General features: G+C 33.5%; 1 protein-coding gene across 1 annotated transcript in view; it reads left to right on the forward strand.

The window, feature by feature from the left end:
• LOC309795869 (disintegrin and metalloproteinase domain-containing protein 2-like) overlaps positions 1-22595 on the forward strand; it is a gene marked incomplete at both ends in the record, with an annotated part of 71830 nt that overhangs the window by 15118 nt on the left and 34117 nt on the right. Inside the window, 5 exons of the mRNA XM_082608682.1 lie at positions 1430-1598; positions 6283-6339; positions 18427-18498; positions 18920-19086; positions 20115-20196. Of these exons, the coding sequence (XP_082464808.1) occupies positions 1430-1598; positions 6283-6339; positions 18427-18498; positions 18920-19086; positions 20115-20196 (547 nt within the window). The remainder of the gene's footprint in view (positions 1-1429; positions 1599-6282; positions 6340-18426; positions 18499-18919; positions 19087-20114; positions 20197-22595) is intronic.

Raw genomic sequence — 22595 nt, forward strand, 5'->3', positions numbered from 1 at the left:
TTGATGAGCCCTAGTAGTTTTCTGGTGGCATCTTTAGGATTTTCTATGTATAGTATCATGTCATCTGCAGACAGTTTAACTTCTTTTCCAATTTGTATTTCTTTTTCTTCTCTGATTGCCACGGCTAGGACTTCCAAACTATGTTGAATGAAAGTGGAGAGAGTGGACATCCTTGTCTTGTTCCTGATCTTAGAGGAAATGTTTTCAGTTTTTCACTGTTGAGAATGATGTTTGCTGTGGGTTTGTCATATATGGCCTTCATTATGTTGAGGTAGGTTCCCTCTATGCCCACTTTCTGGAAAGTTTTTATCATATATGGGTGTTGAATTTTGTCAAAAGCCTTTTCTGCATCTATTGAGATGATCATATTGTTTTTATTCTTCAGTTTGTTAATGTGGTGTATCACACTGATTGGTTTACGTATGTTGAAGAATCCTTGCATCATTGGGATAAATCCCACTTGATCATGGTGTATGATTCTTTTAATGTGTTGTTGGATTTGGTTAGCTAGTATTTTATTGAGGATTTTTGCATCTATGTTCATCAGTGATATTGACCTGTAATTTGTGTGTGTGTGTGTGTGTGTGTGATACCTTTGTCTGGTTTTGGTATCAGGGTGATGGTGGCCTCATAGAATGAGTTTCTGAGTGTTACTTTCTCTGCCATTTTTTGGAATGGTTTGAGAAGGACATGTGTTAGCTCTTCTCTAAGTGTTTGATAGAATTCGCCTGTGAAGCCATCTGGTCCTGGACTTTTGTTTGTTGGAAGTTTTAAAATCACTGTTTCAATTTCAGTACTTGTGAGTGGTCTGTTTATATTTTCTATTTCTTCCTGGTTCAGTCTTGGAGGGTTGTATCTTTCTAAGAATTTGTCCATTTCTTCTAGGCTGTTCATTTCATTGGCATATAGTTGCTTGTAGTATTCTCTTATGATCCTTTGTATTTCTATGGTGTCAGTTTCAACTTCTCCTTTTTCTTTCTAGTTGTATTAATTTGAGTCCTCTCCCTTTTTTTTCTTCATGAGGCTGGCTAAAGGTTTATCAATTTTATTTATCTTCTCAAAGAACCAGCTTTTAGTTTCCGTGATCTTTGCTAAGTTATAAAGTGAGGCATGGCTTATAGTGGGAAATTGTCATTGGAAAAGCACAGCATGGAGACTTTTGTACTGTCTCCTACTCTTTTCCTAAATTAAGATTTTTTAGTGTATGTGGAGACCACAGAGTACTAATAGCTTGGTAAATACCAATAGCATTACTACTCTGTTCCACTCAGTAAATTTGTGGATACTCGGTAACTTTTTCTTACTTCACCACATATGGCTAAGAATGAAAATAACCTGCATACTATAAAAAAAAACTGATTGTGTCATTTTATTGACTTTGTGAAAAATGAACTATTTTATTTATTCACTTAGTTTTTGGAATTTTTAGGGGCTTACTACAATTTGAAAATGTAAGTTATGGAATTGAGCCCTTGGAGCCTTCAGTTGGTTTTGAACATGTGATTTATCAAATAAAACATAGGAATACAAGTGCTTCTTTATATGCTGAGAAGGATAGTGAGTCAAGAGAAAAGCCCTATAAAATACAAATTATAGAGGTAAGTGATCAATTGAATAAGCTATATAGTTACTACGATGCAGCAATATAAAAAATGTATTTTTTCTGATAAAAACTTATTTACATTAACATATGTATATGAGAGAGAGAAAGAGAGAGAGAGTGATACCAGAAACTTCATAACATATTGTAAGTCTTAAAACTAGTCATTCAGTTTTCCAGAACACCAAGATGGCATTTTCTGCTGTTAGTGGCATTTTTCCCTGTGATCCAGACCTTTGTTGTCTGCAGATGCTCTCCTTTCTCCATATCCATTATATCAAAGTTTTGATATAATAAACATAAGTGACATTCACATAAATTCACATAAAATGAAGATACTTTTCTAGGATGCTGAGAAGAATCACTAGTGTCTTTTAAGGCAACTGCCTCAGGGTAGGCCATTACATTTTCCTTATATCCTTATCCAGGGATGGAGAGACTGCTTCTACTGGCAAAGAGGACTCATCAGAATTTAGAAGTTTAGGGACTTCCCTGGTGGCACCGTAGTTAGGAATCCGCCTGCCAATGCAGGGGACATGGTTTCAATCCCTGGTCTGGGAAGATCCCACATGCCATGAAGCAACTAAGCCCATATGCCACAACTACTGAGCCTGCACTCTAGAGCTCACGAGCCACAACTACTGAGCCCGTGTGCCACAGCTACTGAAGCCCGCATGCCTAGAGCCTGTGCTCCGCAACAGGAGAAGCCACCACAATGAGAAGCCCGTGCACAACAACAAAGAGTAGCCCCCACTGGCCACAACTAGAGAAAGCCCGTGCACAGCAATGAAGAACCAACACAGCCTAAATAAATAAATAAATAAATAAACAAACAAATAAGTAAATAAATAACTAAATAATTATAAAAAGTAGAATTTAGGGGTTTGGTGACCCCAGCTTCATCAGAGTTTCCCATATACCCCCATTCCAATTTTTAGGATCTTATTTCCTCCAGTAGACACCCTGTGAGGGTGGAAATTCAATTTGTGTTGTAGTTCATCCACTCACAAAATGAGATTCTGGGTTTGGTTTTCAACAATCTCAGCTCTGCACCAACAGTGGCTAAGGGTATTTTTCAAGAAAGACACCTCTCCAAGGAAACAGAACCAACAGAATATATGTATATGTGTGTGTGTGTGTGTGTGTATACACACACATATATATTTGATGTAAACACACACACACACACAGAGGGAGAATGAGAGGATTTAGAGTAGACTGTAGACTGGCAGGCTGGAGACAAGGGAAGAGTTGTATTCAAGTCTAAAGGCAGTCAGCTGGAAGGATTCTTTCTTGCTTAAAAGGTAGTCTTTGTTCTAATAAGGCCTTCAACTAATCAGATGAGCTCCACACATATTATGAAGGGTAATCTACTCCACTAAAAGTCCACCAATTTAAATGTTTATCTTATCCAAAATCATTTTCACAGAGACATCCAGAGTAATTTTTGAACAAAAATCTGGGCATTCTGGCCCAGGCAAGTTCACAGAAAAAATTAACCATCACACCAGGTGTACAAAATTTATTTCATATTTCCTCCAAAAGTTTTATTCTTTAATCTCTTACATTTCAATATATGATCCAATTTAATTTAATTTTTGTATGGAGTGAAGGAGGGCTCTAAGTTCATCATTTTTCATATACATATCTAGTTTTCCCAACACCATTTGTTGAAAAGACTCATGTTTGTTCCACTGAATCTTCATGGCCCTTTTTTTCAAACATCAGTTGACCATAGATGTTAGGGATTATTTCTGCACTTGCAATAATACTCCATTGATCTTATGTCTATTCTTATGCCAGAGCCACACTTTTTACTACTATGCCTTTGAAATAAGTTTTGGAATTAGTAAGTGTACATCCTTCAGTAATGTTCTTTTTCAAGATTGTTTTGGCTATTCTTGATACTGTCAATCTCCAAATAAATTTTAAAATTCACTTATTTTCAATTCCCTGAAAAAGCAAGCTGGGATTCTGTTGATTCTGTAGATTAATCTTGGAAATATTGCCACTTAACAATATTAACTCGTCCTATCCATGAACATTGAGTAACTTTTTGTTTTTAGGTCTTCTTTAATTTTTTACCACAATCTTTTGTATAGTTGTCTGCAAGTTGTCAGCCAAACTTCTTATGTTAAATTTATTTCTACAAATTTTGTCATTTATATGCTATTTCATATTTAAAATTTTATTTCAAATTTGGATTTCTCATTATTCATGTTTGGAAATGATTGACTTTTGTATACTGATTTCATATTCTGCAAACTTGTTTAAATTGGGTATTAGTTTTTTATTGTACTTTTTGTAGTTTTCTAAGTATAAGATGATGTCATCTTAAATAAAGATTATGTTCTTCCTTTTCAATTATGAAAAGGAAGAAAAAAAATTGTCTTGGACCAATTTTAAGAAGAAAGTCCACCACTATTAAGTATAATGTTAATGGTGAAATAATATAAAAACTTTCTGGAATTTTCAACTCACTTTACTCTCTGATAAAATTCTCCTGCTTCACTTTCTATCTCGCTTTCTCTGACTATTCCTTATACACTCATGTTCTAGATAATGATATTTCTTGTGTTATGTCTCAGGTTTTTGTTTGTCTTGTATATTGTCTTGTATATTTTTTCACGGCTTTATCTACTGTGATTTATAGATCTCCCACTCTTATTCCAATTTTTTCTGAGTTATTGTTCTTACATTGGACATAATGACTGCCCAAGTTAAACAAAATACACAAACACACACATTAACTATCTACCTACTTATCTATTTATCTGTCTATATCGTCTGTCATCTATCATCATCTTCATGTCCCTCTCACTTCCTGAATATTCTTACCAGTGGGCTTTGGTATCTTTTAACTTTAACTTTTTAATCCAACTATATTTCAATTGGATCATTTAGTAGTGTTCTCCAATCTTCTTCCCTAGCTCCAATTCTTTAGTGTTTATTTGACCAAAGCAAACTTTCATGCAATTGATGTCAACTTTATATAGCACATTTCCAAGAAATTGGTTTTCTTTATTGGCTACTTTCATTTACTAAATAAAATAGCTTTTGAGGTCTTCTGAAATCTTAACACCTGCCCACCTTCCCAATACAGATTTCTTGGCATTCTTTTATGCATCTTTGTCTTAAATTTTTAATTATTTTGCTAAAACGGACTATATCTTTTCCCCATGAAAGCTTATTGTCCAGTAAATAAATGAATAAATTATAATCAACTAAATATCATCAATCCCTATCTCAAAGATGAAAATAAACAAGGATTACTTCAGGAAATGTAAGTCAACTAACACTTATGTTGCTTAAAACAAAGAAATAGCTTTGAATCCCTCAAACCATTAATATTTTGTTAGTTTCAATTAATATAAATGTTTATTTTTCTCCTCGAATAAAGTTCATTTCCTTGTTTAGGCACTTCAATGAAACTTTGGAATCCTATAAGCAAAACTATCATGAAGCATTTGGTGCTTCCTTTTGGATGGAAATGAAAATAAACCAATTAGACCATAAGGGGATTTCATTTGCATTAAAAACAAACAAACAAACAAAAAACCCTCAAGTCTCCAAGGTTTTAAAAGAAAATTTTTAAATGGAGGGAAAAAATGAATGATCATTCACCCCTAAATTTGTCTTACTGACCTATTGACTTTTTTTCCTTTAAATTACTATAATCTTCACTTTTGTCTGCTAAATCCTGGATTTGTTTTTCTCTATTGCTCCTGTTTATATTAAGGAAAATGGTTTAACTAAAATGTGATAGTTTTGAACTTTCAAAGGATTAAATACCAGTGTAAAAAGAAAAAAAATTCAGGCATTAAAATACACATAATAAAAGCTTTCTCAATTTTTGAAATTTGATCCTCCTTTTCTGCTTCTATATTTTTGTCCAGTGCTTATACGTGGTATGCTATTGTAGTAACAAACTATTTTGAGTTAACTGCACTACAGTCTTAAAGTGCCCACAAAGACTGTCTTCCAAATTTTCCCTAGTACATTCCTCCTAGGTTAACTTCATGTAGAAATAATGATGAACATAAGTAATATTTTATTAAACGTAGTTACAACAATTATAACTTGTTGGCAGAGTGTAAGTCACAGACCATAAGCCCATCAGGCCTCACATTTGTGCCTAATTTAACCACTGTGGTCTAATTAAATGACATCATAACCGATTCCACATCCTGAAATATCTATGGTGCAGTTTAAGAAACCCAGTCATTTTGTTTCTCTGTTGCTCACTTTTTTCTGTGGTGATTTATACAAGGATTAGCTTTATCCTTCAGATGAAATCCCACCCCTCTAAACACAGAGATGTGCCCCTACTCTTTCAAGGCCATAGATAAAATCATACAGCATAATAATGTATAATGGAATCATTAAACGAACATAAATATACACATAATGGCAAGTCAAGGGAAGAATTTCCTCAGCGAAAAGAATCATATGAGTAGCCCAGTACCAGTGAGGATATGGAGGATGGAAGGTAGAGGAAAGTTATTTTCTGAGTAAATTAAGTGATTGATCAGGTGCGAAAGACATGACAAAGGCAATATTCTGAAAATGATTTCTATTTTCATATAGAAAACTGAATTTTCAATGTTGAATTTGTGAAGTAGTATATTACTTAAAATAAATGATTCTTCAATTTTTATCTAAAGTTTGTGATTTTTTTTCAGCCACTTGCAGACTTCTCTCAGTATATAGAAATGCACGTTGTAGTTGAAAAAAATTTAGTAAGTATACTTTCACTTATTTGTCTTATGTTAATTTATATTAGCAATGGAAGGTTATAAAAAGTGTTGGAATAAATTTTTAACACAGGACAACACATGATAATTTTTGCTTTATCTCTGCCTTAATGAATTTAAATTACTAGTATCAGTAGTAAATTGGAAATCAAATCTCTATTAGTTTATTTTTAATTTCATATAATTAACATATTAAAACATGTTACCTATAAAATAGTTTCTTAGTAATTTTTATTCATCATTCCCATACCCATAATGTCTAATAACCTTTGATCTTTTACTGTCTCCATAATCTTGCCTTTTTCAGAAGATCATACAGTTGAAATGTACAGTATGTAGTTGTTACAGATTGGCTTCTTTACCTTGGTAACATGCATTTAACTTTACTACATGTCTTATCATGGCTTGAGAGCTAATTTCTTTTTAGTACTGAGTAATATTGCATTGTCTGTATGTACCACAGTTTATTTATCCATTCATCTACTAAAGGACATCTTGGTTGCTTCCAATTTTGGCAGATGAATCAAGCTGCTATTAACATCCATTCACAGGTTTTTGTATTGACATATTTTAACTCCTTTGGGTAAATATCAAGCAGCATGATTGCTGCATCATATGGTAACAGTAGGTTTTTTTGTTTGATTTTTTGTGAGAAACTGCCAGACTGTCTTCCAAAGTGCCTGTTGCATTTTGCACTCAGCACTTTAAATATATCATCCCCTAGTCTTCTGTCCTCTAAAGTTTTTGCTAAGAAATTGTCTAGTAATCTTATTATCACCCCTTTTATGTGGTTAGTTACTTTTCTCTTGCTGCCTTCAATATTAATATTCTGTTTAGCTTTTGACAGTTTGATTATAATTTGTCTTGGTGTGGGTCTCTTTGGCTTTATCCTTCTTAGAATTTAAGCTTTAGGATTTGTGTGTTCATGTGGTTATTCAGATTTGGCAAGCTTTTGGCCATTATATCTTTAAATAATCTCTCTTCTTCTTCTGGGATTCCCTTAAGTCATATATTGTTCTGCATAATGGTATCCCACAAGCCCCTCCTTTTTTTTCTTTCTGGTTCTCAGACTCAATAATTTCAGTTACCCTCTTCTCAAGTTTACTGCTTCTTTCTTCTGACCCTTTAAATCTACTGTTGAATCCTTCTACTCAATTTTCAGGTCAGTTATTGCATTTTTCAATGCCAGAATTTGTTTGGTTTCTTTTTATAATTTCTATATCTTTGTTGATATTTTCATTTTATTCATATATCATTTTCCTGACTTACCTTCATTCTTTTTGTTTTCCTTTAGCTCTTTGAGCCTATTTTAGACAGTTGTTTTAAAGACTTTGTCTAGTATGTCTCTATGTCGTCAGGAATGGTTCGTGCCAATTTATTTCCTTCATTTGGGCCATGCTTTTTTTCTTTGTTTGCCTTGTAACATAGACTGAATGTTTCTGTTCCTCTAAAATTTATACTACTGCACAGTGATGGTACTGGGAAGTGGAGCCTTTGGGAGTGGCTTAGGTCACGAAGGTGGAGCCCTCATGAATGGGATTAGTGCCCTTATAAAAGAGAGGCCAGAGAGCTCCCTCACCTCTTCTACCATGTGAGGACAGAGCAGGAAGATGGCAAGATGGCCATCTCTGAACCAGGGAGCATGTTCTCATCAGACACAGGGTATGCTGGAAACCTAATCTTTAAACTTTCTGGCCTCCATAACTGTGAGAAATAAATGTTTGTTGTTTGAGCACCCAGTCTATGGTGTTTTTGTTAGGGCAGCTCAAACTGACTAAGACACATTGTGATTTTTGTTGAAAATTCAGCATTTGATAAAATAACCAGGTGACACAGAAAACAGCCATTCAGGCACCTTCCAGACAGGTCAGAACATTGCAGATAAGGTCTTCTCTGCTCCACCTGGTATAAGGGAGGGAATTGGGAAATGGACTACCATTTCCTCCAGATTAAACCATGCCACACTGGGGAAGGGAATAGGGCATAGGGGAGTGAAAACACCACAAAATTTCCTGTCATTTTCAAGATGTTTTTTTCTTGATTGGACATTTGTAGACCTTTGAATGTTTTCCTGAGGTTTTCTGGAGGTTCCAATGAGGTTATTTCAGCCAGTTTCTGGTTGTCTTTTGATGTTTCCAGAGAAAAATGAAGGCTTGGTGTTTTCTAGTTCTCCATTTTGCTGACTCCACTCCCATGAAGGATAAATTTTAATTATTTGTTGTCATCATTTTACAAAGACTACTTTAAAATCTTTGTCAGATAATTCTAACAAGTGATGTACTTTGGTGTTGACATGTATTGACTGACGTTTCTCCCTCAAGTTGTGATTTTGGTTCTTGGTATGGCAAATTGTTTTCAGTTGCTTTCTGGAAATTTTGACTATTACGTTACACAGTTCTTCATTCTACTTAAATCTTTTATTGTGTTCATTCAGACTCCTTAGCTGTAGCACCTAAGTCCTGACCAAGTTATATGGGTTGAATTCAATGACAAAAGTTCTCAGAGCCTTCAAAGGGCTATTTTGGTCTTCTTGGTTCAGTCGCTGTTTCTGCGGGTCCCAGTGATACTTGCCTGTCCTGCCTGCAGGAGTGGAAGGACCTTCCCCCATCTCCTCCTTTTGCCTCTGAGTGGACTATTGTAGATGGTGGGCCTGTGCAGGTGGAAAGTGTCTCCCTGGTCCACCCAGTGCCAGTGGGACTCTTGTACTGTTTGTCCGTGTGGGAGTTACTTCCCAGGGTCATTCTGCCTAGTGTTTCTAGGTAGGTACAGGAGACATCAAGCCTGTGGGGGTGGAGATATTTTGTCAGAGAGTTTCACTCTTCCCTGCTGATACTGCCAATAGGACCAAATGGCTGTTTCCTGGTCCAGGCCACCTGTTGTCTCAAGCTCGTTAATGAGAAGTTCCATGCTGTGGTGCAGAGGTTACTATCTAGGCATCACAGTGTTAATGGGTTTCTCATTCCATTTCTACCTGGACTACTTTTTTGCCACTGGATGGGGTGTTGGGAATTGCTGAGAAGCTATGTTGTTCTTCCATTCCTAGCATACCTGTACGGGTACCTTCTTACTTCCACCTTTTAGAGACTTCCTATGATTTTTTTGTTATATTATTTCAGGGTTTATACTTTTTTATAATTTTGATCAGCTTGGAGGAACAGGGAGAGATGAGTTTATACCACCCTTTCTTGAAATTTAAATTATTGTCTTTTGTGGGAATTCCTTGATGGCCCAGTGGTTAGGATGCAGGCTTTTTCACTGCCAGGGGCCCAGGTTTGACCCCTGGTTGGCGAACTAAGATCCCGCAAGCCGCTTGGCCAAAAAAGAAAAAAAAAAAAAGGATAAATTACTGTCTTTTGCAAGTTTTTTTAAACTAATTTTAGAGAAGAAAAGACAAGATATTTATTGTTTTATACTTTGCTATTGCTAGTACCAATGTTCTTTATTATACTTATGTAGATATGAGTTACTGTTTTGTGTCATCTTTTCAACCTGAGAATTTCCTGATTATTATCATTTCTTGCCTTATTATTTCTGGCAGAGCAGCTCTGCTATCACTGACTTCTCTCTCTCTCTCTCTCTCTCTCTCTCTCTAAAATTTGAGAATGGCTTTCTGTTGCCTTTACTTATGAAGAATAGTTTTGCTGAGTATAGAATTCTTGCTTGAGAGTATTTTGTAGTAGCACTTTGAATTTGTAACCCCACCTGGTCTCCATTGATTCTAACGAAAAGTCAGCTCTTAACCTTGCTGTGCTTCTCCTATAGGTGATATACCAGTTTTTTCTTCTCATTATAAAGATTTTCTCCTTGTGGCTGTTGTCCAGTAACTACAACTATGATGTGTCTATGTGTCATTGTCTTTGATTTTATCTTACTTGAAGTTTGTTGAGCCTAAGTAATGCGTAGATTAGTGATTTTCATTGTTTGGGAGTTTTTAGCTATTATTTACTCAAGTTTTGTATTTTTGTTTTTGTTTGTTTTGTTTTGTTTTGTTTTTTGATCATTTCTATCTCTCCTCTCCTTCTAAGATGCTCATTATGTAAATGTGTATTTGCTTTATGGTGTCAAACAGGTGTCTGAGATTCTGTTCACTTTACTTCTTTCTTGTTTTTCCTTTCTGTTCTTTATGTTGAATAATTTCTATTGATACATTATTATTTTCATTTATTCTTTCTGCTAGTGAGCTCATATAATTTTAGTTATTATATTTTCAACTCAACTATCTATTTAATTCTTTTTTACAATTTTATAATTATTATTTGTTTTTTCTATTTTACTCAGGTTTATTGAGATATAATTGACACATAACTGTGTAAGTTTAATGTGTATGTGTTGACTTGATACATTTATAAATTACAAAATGATTACCACTATAGTATTGGCTACCACGTCCATCCCATCACATAATTAATTTTCATTTCTGTTTTGTGGTGAGAACATTTAAGATCTACTCTCTTAGCAACATTCAAGTATATGATGCAGTGTTACTAGCCATCATCACCAAGCTGTACATTATAATGTATAATTTATATTCTTTACTGATACTTTCTTTTTTACGAGTCAATGTCATCATTCCTTTACTTCTTTAAACATGGTTCCTTTCAGTTCCATGTTTACTGTAGTTGCTTTTAAGTTTCGTGTGCTAAATCCAGTAAGGTCTACCTCATAGTTTCTAATGACTGCATTTTCAAATATATGGGTAACATTGTTTTATTGTGCTTACTATTTTTTAAATTCTTGTTTCTACTTTTAAGCCAGGATTTTTGTGGTTGACCTCGGGTGAACATATCTTAGTGGTCAGCCAATGACTGGTCAGAGGCTGTGCTCCAACATTTGAGCTAGTAGGCTTCTACCATTTGCAAATGGATTTGTCTGTTTGGGAAAGTATTCAATTTTCATGCAATTTTCAAGTCAGGTAGGTTTTGATTTTTATAGGACTTTCCCACATCTCCTCAGGTAGTGAGTAATGTTTCAAGTTCAGCCATGAACTTGTCGATATCTTAGACCCCTTTTAGTCTCCCTGAGCATGAGTATTAACTGGTGCATGAATGGAATATTCCAGACTATAAAGGATATATGGAAGGTTGTCGAGACCCATTATGGCTATTATATCCCCCCCCACCAATTCCATGTTAGATTTCTGGCTCATCTTCTGGTCTGTTGCTTGAAATAACCAGTATCACAGCCTAAGTTTATCTGTGATGATGCCCTTCAATATTCATTTGCCACAGGGATCACTACTGTTTTTGACAGTATATCTGGGCACATAGTTTTGCCCCGCTCTGCACCAAATCAAGTTATCCTCCTCTGATAGGGAGGTGTCTGGATTTTATGGCTTGACCTACCATGGTAGAATTACCACACAATACAATTTGAGATGTGGTTGGGGACAACCTCAGGTGAAATGTCACAGATTCCTACTGTTCTTACCATAGGATAAATAGTTTTTCTTTAATTAATATTTCTCATTTTAGCCCTTGGTCAATTGCCAGATTCTGGACATGTTTTTGACATTTTTGTCTTTTATCATTGCTTATTGTGGAAAGGATTTGCAGACCTCATTATTTCACCATCTCAGGAGTCCCACTCTCTGTAATTAATTTTTAATCCCCCTCAGTTTGTGAACTTTTCTTCATATAGGTTTCACATATTTGCTAGGTATTTTATTTTACTGTGCTTGAAAATTACATATTTTCATATATTCTTACTTCTATTCCTTGTTTTAGTCATTTATAGATTCCTTAGACACTTTTTGTTGCTCCATAACAAACTACTCCAAAATTTAGTGGCTTAAAAGGACAACTATTTATTTAGCTCACAATTCTTAAATATCCTCTGATCTCATTAAGATCTCCTTGTGCTGGACTGGCCTCACTTGTGTACTGTTAGTAAGCTACTGATTTTGCTTGGAGTTGGGTGGTCCACTGGGTGTCTCAGCTGGCATGTCTTATCTCTGCTTTCCAATGATATTCGTATCATAATAATGTTATTTTTGTACAAGTTTTTGTGTGGACATAAGCTTTTATTTCTATTAGGTAAAAAACAATTTTCATCATTATGTATTGCACCAGCAATGAACAAATGTATGAGTTCCAATTCCTCTAAATTCTCAACTCTGTTATTGTCTGTCTTTTGGACTTTAGCCATCCTGGTGGGTGTGAATTAGTTTCTCACTGTGCTTTTGGTTTGCATTCCCTGTTGTGTAATGATGTTGAGAATATTTGCATTTTCTTATTAGCTATTAGAATATTTTATTTGAGAAATTATTTAAATTCTTTACACATATTTCATTGGGTTGTCTTTTTATTGTTGTAGTTAAGTATTCATTATATATTGTGGATGCTAGACCCTTATCCAATATATGATTTGCAAATATTTTTATCCATTCTGTGGGTTATCTTTTCATTTTTTGATTGTGTCATTTGAAGCATAGCATTTAAAAATTTTGAAAACATCAGTCTTTCTCCGTTTAATGTTCTTGCTCTCTCCAAATATCAACTGACCATAAGTGTTAGAATTTATTTCTAGAAATTGTTATTTTATTGATCTATAACTCTAATCGAATGCCAAAAGCACACTGCCTTGATCATTATAGCTTTGCAGTTAGTTTTCAAATTGGGGTGTATGAGTCTTCCAACTTTGTTCTTCTTATTTAAAATTTTTGCAGACATTCTGGATCCCTTTCACTTTCATATATATAATAAGGTAAACTTGCCAATTCCTGCGAAACAATGCTGGAATTTTAATAAGGATTATATTATTTCTATAGATCAATTTGGAGATTATTGCCATCTTAACAATAATAGGTCTTCCAATCCATGAACACAGGTTCACTTTCCATTTATTTGTATCTTCTTTACTTTCTTTCAATGGTGTTTTGTAGTTTTCAGTGCATGTTTTGTACTTCTATTGTTAAATTTTTTTTTTGGCATATTATCATTGTTTGATATTATCATAAATGGATTTATTTTCTTAATTTAATTTTAGATTGTTTATTGCTGGAGTATGGAAATGCAATTGATTTATATATTCATCTTGTATTCTTCAATTCTGCTGAAATCATTTATTAGTGCTAATGTTTTTTTAGTGGTTATCTTAGGATTTTTATATATACACATCTTTTTGCCTGTTAATAGAGTGTTTAACTTCTTTTTTTTCTACGCAGATGCCTCTTGTTTCTTTTCCTTTACTAAATGCTTAGGCTAGAGCCTCCAGTGAAAGCTGAGATAGTAGCAATGAGAACAGATATACTTATCTTTTTCCTGATCTAAGAGAAATAACACTTATTCTTTCACCATTAAGTGTGATGCTATCTGTGGTTTTTTAATAGATGTCCTTTATCAGGTTGAGGGAGTTCTTGTCTATCCCTAGTTTATTGAGCTTTTTTTTTTTTTCTTAAGTCAAATGCTTCTTCTGTGTCTTTTGAAAGAATGTCCAGCTTCCCAAAAGTCTACAAACAATAAATGCTAGAGAGGGTGTGGAGAAAAGAGAACCCTCGTGCACTGGTGATGGGAATGTAAATTGATATAGCCACTATGGAGAAAAAAAATAGAACTACCATATGACCCAGCAATCCCACTACTGGGCATATACCCTGAGAAAACCATAATTCAAAAAGAGACATGTACCACAGTGTTCATTGCAGCTCTATTTACAATAGCCAGGACATGGAAGCAACCTAAATGTCCATCGACAGATGAATGGATAAAGAAGATGTGGCACATGTATATAATGGAATATTACTCAGCCATAAAAAAATGAAATTGAGTTATTTGTAGTGAGGTGGATGGACCTAGAGTCTGTCATACAAAGTGAAGAGGAAAACAAATATCGTATGCTAACACATATATATGGAATCTAAAAAAAGAAGGTTCTGATGAACGTAGGGACAAGACAGGAATAAAGACGTGGATGTAGAGAATGAAATTGAGGACACGGGGTGGGGAGGAGAAGCTGGGACAAAGTGAAAGACTAGCATTGACATAAATACACTACCAAGTGTAAAATAGACAGCTAGTGGGAAGCAGCTGCATAGCACAGGGAGATCTGCTCAGTGCTTTGTGACCACCTAGAGGGATAGGACAGGGAGGGTGGGAGGGAGATGCAAGAGGGAGAGGATATGGGGATATATGTATACGTATAGCTGATTCACTTTGTTATACAGCAGAAACTAACACACGTTGTAAAACAATTATACTCCAATAAAGATGTAAAAAGGAAAAAAAGAATCATGTGGGTTTTGGTCATTATGTTCCTTATTCTATAATGTTTTGAAATACATCTACTGGTTTTTAGACATTAAGCCAAGCTTGTATTTCTGAGATAAATCCCACTTGGTCGTGGTGTATAATTCTTTCTGTGTTGCATAAATTGGTTAGTTTTCTGATTAGGATTTTTACAATAATATTCATGAGGAATGTAGTTTGCTTTGACTTTTATTTTCTTGTTATGTCTTTTCTGGTTTTCGTTTCAGGGTAATACTGACCTTATTGAATGAATAGAAATGGGTTCCCTCTGATTTTATTGGAGAATTTGTAATGAGTTGGTGTTAATTCTTCTCTAAATGTTTGATTGGATTCACCAATAAAGCCTTCTAGAATTAGGTTTTTCTTTGTGGGAATTTTTTAAATGCATATTTAATCATTTTGCTTGTTACATATTCTGTTTCTTCTTGAGTCAGTTTCAGTATCTGTTTATTATAAGAAATCATTCATTTCATCTAAGTTATCTAAATTGTTGCCACATCATTTTTCACAGTGTTCACTTACAAGGCTAGTTATTTCTCTGTGGTTAGTGACTGTAACCTTTCTTTTATCCTGAATTAATAATTTTTGTTTTGTTAATATATGTTGTTTTTTATATTCATATTTCAATCATTTTGCTCTGATTTTTATTAATTTCTTCTATTTCCTTCCTTTGAGTTCTTCGTGTTTGCTTTTCTTTCACTAATTTCCTAGGTGGAAATTAGTTATTTGAGATGGTGCTTCTTTTTTTTAATATAGCTATTTCCTATAAGTTGCCTTCTGAGCACTGCTTTAGCTGAATACCATAAATTTTACTATGTTGTATTATAGTATTTTCTAATTTCCCTGTGATTTCTTCTTTGATTATTGGTTATTTATAATCTATTGTTTACTTTCCACATACTTTGAATTTCTCAAATTTCTTTCTGTTGTTGATTTTTTATTTAACTTTTGTGGTCAGAGAGCAATTTTGTACTTTTTAATTGTTGGAACTCAGTTGAAGCTTATCCTGTAACCTAGTACATAGTCTATTCCTAGATCATGTTCCATGAGCACTTGAGAAGCGCATGTTGTGGTGTTTTGGGGTGGAATATTCTATAAGTATCCGTTGGTTTAGGGTTTAGTTTTAGTCTCCTATATCTGTGTTGAGTTTTTGACCAGTTATTCTACTACTGAAATTGTGTACTAAACCTCCAAACATTATTGTTGAATTTTCTATTTCTCCCTTCGCTTGCGCATTTTGTATTTTATGTAATTTTTAGGCTCAGTTCTTGGATGCATATAATGTTTATAGTTTTATGTCTTCCTGATAGACATCCCAGTCCTTGAAAATGTACTATGTTTTCTGTAACAATTTTTTTTCTTTTGGCCATGCCGCACGGCATGCGGGATCTTAGTTCCCTGACCAGGGATCAAACTGTGCTCCCTGCAGTGGAAGTATGGAGTTTTAACCACTGGACGACCAGGGACATCCCTTCTGTAACAATTTATATTTAATTGTTTTTTTTCCTTAATCAAGTCTGTCAGTCTCTGATGTTTGCTTGGATTATTTAATATACTCATTAATTTTTTTGGTGGGCAGTCTTTCAAATCAACTGAATAGCTAATTCATTTTTTAAGGGCAGCACATCATACCATTGTATTTATATACCATAATTTATTCATTTATTCTATTATTGGTGAGTATTCACTTTGTTTCCAGTTTTTTAAATGTTGCTTTGTCACTATAAATAATGCTACATGAAGTATCCTTAGTCATGAGTTCTTACATCTTGGGAATTTAATCTCTGTGAAAGTAGGTCACCAGGAGTATGGATGATGGGTCAGAGGATATGTATGTAGTTTAATTTTAATAGATATTGTTCATTGCTTTATAAAAGGCTGTAACTTATTGCATCTCCAAGGTAAAACTGAAAGTAGTATTTTCCTCTCATACCCGCCAACGATTAGTTTTATATTTCTCTTTAATTTTTGTCAGCCAATGGGTATAAAATTATATCTCATTGTAATTTTAACTTCCATTCTTTAACTGAGAATTAATTTGAATATCATTTAATGTTTACTGGCCACTAGTATTTTCTTTTCACTGAACTGTCAACTTAATCATTTTGCTCATTTTATTAATGGTTGTTTGCCTTCTTGTCAACTTGTAAGAAAACTTTGAATATTAAAAATATTCATGCTTTGTTCATTATCCACCCAATGTGAAGGAGCATATCACCTGTTTTCTTCTAGGTGTTTTATGGCTTCGGGTCTTGCATTCAAGTCTTTAATACATTTTGAATTATTTTTTTGTGTATGGTGTAAGATAGTAGTCCAGTTTCATTCTTTTGCATGTGTTGTACAGTTTTCCCTACATTATTTATTAAAGAGACTGTCCTTTCCCCATTTGTTGTAAACTAATTAACCCACGATAATGTGTTGGTTTTTTTCCCTGAACTCTCTATTCTGTTCCATTGATTTATGTGTCTGTTTTAATGACAATACCACCCACAGTGCTTTGTACCAGTAATATAGTTTGAAATTAGGGAACATGATGTCTCCAGCTTTGTTCTTTCTCACATTTGCTTTGGCTAGTCAGGGTCTTTGTAGTTCTATACAAATTTAGGTCTGTTTGTTCTATTTCTGTGAAAAATGCCATTGACATTTTGATAAGGATTGCATTGAATCTGTATATTGCTTTGGGTACTGTGAACATTTTAACAATATTAACTATTCTAATTTATGAGCTTGGAATAACTTTCTACTCATTTGTGCCTTCTTCAGTTGCTTTCATCAATGTCTTTTAGTTTTCAGTGTAATGACCTTATCTCCTTGGTTAAATTTTTCCTAGGTATTTTATTCTTTTGATGCAATTGTAAGTGGGATTGTTTTCTTAATTTCTCTTTCTGATAGCCTGTTATTATTATAAAGAAATATAACAGATTTTTGCATATTGGTTTTTTATCCTGTAACTTTGGTGAATTTTTCTTAGTTCCAACTGTTTTTTGGTGGAGTCTTTCAGGTTTTCTATATATGTCAGCTGCAAATAGTGACAGTTTTACTTCTTTTTTCCCAATTTGAATACCTTTTATTTCTTTTTCTTGCTTAATCTCTCTGGCCAGGACTTCCAATACTATGCTAGATAAGAGTGGTGATAGTAGGTATCCTTCCCTTGTTCTTGGTCTTAGAGGGAAAGTTTTTAGCTTTACACTGTTGAGCATGATGTTGGCCGTGGCCTTTATTATGCTGAGACACATTTCCTCTGTATTCAGTTTGTTGAGAGTTTTTATCCTGAAAGGAGGTTGAATTTTGTCAAATACTTTTTCTGCATCTATTGGGATGATCATATGATTTTTTTATTCTTTATTTTGTTAATGTGGTGTGCATCACATTGACTGATTCACAGAAATAGAACCATTCTTGCATCCCTGGAATAAATCCCACTTGATCATGATGTATGATCCTTTTAGTGTGCTGTTGAATTCACATTGCCAATATTCTCTTGAGAATTTTTCCACCTATATTCATCAGGAATATTGGCCTGTAATTTTCTTTTCTTGGGGTGTTTTTGTCTGGTTTCGATATTAGGATAATGCTGGCCTCATAAAATGTGTTTGGAAGGCTTTCTTCTTCTCTTATTTTTGCAAGAGTTTGTAGTGCCTTTTTGTATTTTTTTAAATATTTTTCATTTTTCACACGTTATGTCTATAATAATAAATAATATTTAAAAACTAATAAATTGGTAATTTAAATAATTTCTTAACTCATACTTTAAAATTGTAAACATAATAACCATCATTAAATATTAAGCAATATATATTTATATCTAAAAGGCAATTATCTTTTTCAGTATAATCATATGGGTTCTGATACAACTGTTGTCACTCAAAAAATTTTCCAGTTGATTGGATTGACCAATGCTGTAAGTGTTTGCTTTTGCATTTGTTTGTGTTACTTAAACAATTCTCAGACTTTTTTTATGACCCTGCCTGAATACACATATTGTGTGAAAGAGGGCAAATATATAATCATCTTAAGTTTCAGTTTTCTAACTGTTTAATTGGAGTAATAATAATTGTAAATACCTAATTAGGGTTTTGTAAGGCTTAAATTAAACACTTGACGTTGGGCTGGCTTAAGCACAAGCATATCAAAATGTTACTTATTACTTATTTTATTAGTGATATTTATTACTTGCTAATAGAATTTATAAGATCCAATCCGGATTTACAGTTTAGGTTTTTAATATTTACATTGGTATAGTGTTTATTTTTGCAGATAAATTCCCAAATCTATTTAAACCATGTAGTTTGAACATATTTTCTTTATGTCTTCTATTTTAGATTTTTGATTCATTTAATATTACAATAATTCTATCTTCATTAGAGCTTTGGATAGATGAAAATAAAATTCCGGTAACTGGAGATGCCAATGAATTATTACACAGATTTTTAAAATGGAAACGATCTTATCTTGTTTTGCGTCCACATGATGTGGCATTTTTACTTGTGTAAGTATATCTTGGCATTACTAACTCTTGTACATTAGAAAGCATATGTAATTTGACCTGATTTCTGACAGTTGACAAGCCCTTAGGGAAAAAAATCTTGTGTCATTTTTTTATGTACAGCATCCTGTGGATATTATTTTTCACAACACAGATTTTATAGCAGAATTACTAATATCAATCACTCTGTTTATTGGCTTATAGCTAAAACTCACTTCAATCTTATTACCACGTTTTCTTACCTTGAGTATATAACATGCCATTAAATGTGCCTAACTATACATAAAATCTTAACAATATCTGTCTGAAAAAATATACCTGAATTCTATGAATGTAGTAATATGGCCTTCTTTTAATGCTTTATTTCCATAAAATCAAAATAGTGATGAAATGGAAACACTATTGTACATTTCAATATCTGACATACTGTATTCACAGTGAGCTGCACTTTTAAAAATATAAGCCTCCCTTTCTATTTAATAATCTCTGTTTTTCTCTTATCAATATTCAGAACCTATATGTATTATATATTATCATATTATGTAAAAATCATGTATATAATTATAAAATTATAATCTTTTAAGTTATTTTTTGTCCCACAAATATGCATGCCTTTGCATGGCTAGGGCAGGCTAATTCTATCTGATTAAGGGGAGACTTCAACACATAAGCTTACTCTGCCCATTGGTCAACTTCATTGGCTTAGCTTTCTACTTTTAAGGAATTTTATTTATTTTTATTATTTTTACATTATAGGAATCAGTATAATTTTTTTAATTACATAAAAAATCTGCATTATTCTCTAAAAATCCATATGATAATACACTTTCTATTATTTGTTTTTTTAAATCTATTTGCAAAATAAGCAGACACACTTAGTCCCTTTCTATGCTTTGTTATCCTAGTGTTAAAGTGGAAATATCTATGAATTTGTTATATAAGTATGCAAAACAAAAAATATTAGGTAAAGTTAATATTAATTGTTCTTTATTTTACAAAATTTTATGATTTGCTTCTTTTTTACACTTAAGTTACAGAGAAAAATCAAATTATGTTGGTGCAACCTTTCAAGGAAGGCTGTGTGATAAATACTATGGAGGAGGTGTTGCTCTGGTATGGTATGGTTTAAGTGACTTGGCTAAGATGTATAAGTATGATGCTATTTAGAGTAATATACAATTAACTATTTCTGTATTTTATTATGGCTAAGTATATTAAAATTTGCATAATGATTCTAGGGATCTTTGTTCCTGCTGCTGACAGAAATGTGTGAACTATAAGAAGTTTAACTTAACACATATAACACATATAACACATTTAATTTAATACATATAAAATTTTTACAATTTTCCACTTGTGAGTTCAAATTATCCTCTTTTAGAAAGTTAAGGTAGTGATCTATTTTATAGTCTTATAAGATGCTCATAAATTTTTAATATACTCAATATTTGATAACTAATTTTAATTTCAAGCTTAGATTTTGACCATTTTCTTCATTATGTAGCTGATTCAATTATGAAGCAACTTAAAATAAAACTTTTGAAACTATTTAGCAATTGCCACAAAATGCTTCCTGGGACATAGGTGAAGAATAACAGAATCAAATGCACTAATTGGCATTTCTATCTTAGTAGAAAATCTTGGTGTGCTTAAAATTGGTATGTTTTTGCTCCTATTTCATAATGCTTTGGTTATTCTGAAGTGTAAAACTTGCCTTTTTAAATTTTTTGTGTGTTTGTACAAAATAATCTGGAGATTGAGGAAGGCTATGCATAATACTCTTGTTTAAGTGCACAAGTTAAGTGAAGATATAAGAAGATGAGTCAATGAAATGGAGACAAATTTCATCTTTAAAATTCATAATTCATGAAAATATGGCTTATCTTTTATGGGCAAATCATTACCTAGTCTCAAAAGCTAGAATTTGGCTGATTTACCTAGTCATATGCAACACTGAGAAATCTTAAGACATTCACATGGAGCAGGCTACCAAGTGGAAGGAAATCTCCTTGTTTACTGAAAAAGAGGGCAGTGGTCTCTGTACTGAAAGGAGCAATCAGAGAAGAACTCTTCTCGTATTCTTCTCTTATTCTCCACACTTCACTGGGGTAATCATTGCCGAAACTGTCGCCGGAAAAATGAGCAGTAGCTGATGTTCACAGGAATGTGATGTTGGAAAAAAACAGGTGAAGCTCTGTCCTCTGATATTTAAACATCCACCACCCTCCCTTCCTAATCACCCAGAGCTGTGGAATAAAATCTAGGAAACACATTCTTCTGAAGCTGCTTCTCCGTAAAGTTTATGGGTGAAACCACAACCCAAGTAGTTTTGGGGTGAGTAGAAGCAAGTAAATATAATCCGCAGGAGATTTTTGATGTCTGCAGCTGTTTGCCCTTGGGTCATCCACTTATCTGTCCTGACGCAAGTTCACTCACAAGGACAGACACAAATTAGTTCTTGGCATCACGAGTTTTATACATTACATACTACCAGACACATTATCTGTTGGCCTCAGTTCATGGACTATACAGATCATGGGTATTAAACTTCCTCAGAAAAAAGCACACTACACAACATTGACCACTTGAAGCAGAACTATGAGTAGTTGTAAGCCAGGAATTTCAAACAAAACAAAGTGCACAATATCATAGAAGAGGACTAGTTAGAAACATTAGATATGAACAATATAATAATTATAATAAATTGCATGAGGGATACAATTGATACATATGGAGATAAATTATCGAATTAGGACCTCTCTCAGAAGACATCAGAAAAGTTAAAGGAAAGATAAAATTAAAAGACATGGAAGATTAAAGTCAAAAGAACAGTTCTAAAGAAAAAATTGAGATAATTTCACAGAATGACAGTCATAGAACACTGTCTCCAGCCACTACCAGATCAACAAGGTGCCTACACCAGGAAATCCCTCCTGGAGTTGCCCCATGATCCCTGGCAAGAGGGGAGGAAAGTGGGTTGTCTGGTGAAAAGGACACATGGAAAGCCAAAAAAGAAGAGATAAAAATGCATACCAACAATAAAATGAAACTATCAAAGGAAAATTGTTATGTTTCTAAAAAGAAATAAATCATATAACAATGAAGACATTCAACAGTCAGAAAAGCCACACTGGATGCAAAAAGACTTTATGCTTAAAATATTGAGCTAAAAGTACTTTGAAGGCATGATTCATATCTAAAAAAAAATTCATTCAAACAGAAGGGACAATAAAAATACTCTCCGGCACATAAGTCCTCAAAAGATTTGCCAAACAAAAGACTAACGTTCAGAACATATTTGTAGAAATTACTTATATTTATGAAAAGCCACAAGGATTATGAAAACTAAAGAGAATAAATGTTGCTGAATTTTATCATTACCTTAAAATGAAAATACCTGGGTTGGGGTGCGTGGCAAAGATAGGTATGTCAATGCTAAACCAGAACTCATATTCTATGATAGTGTAGAGATGGTTAAGGGAGAGATAAAAATGACATGAAAACATATTATA

This window comes from Mesoplodon mirus (assembly GCF_964341445.2).
Source record: "Mesoplodon mirus genome assembly, chromosome: 20".
Taxonomy (NCBI): Eukaryota; Metazoa; Chordata; class Mammalia; order Artiodactyla; family Ziphiidae; genus Mesoplodon; species Mesoplodon mirus.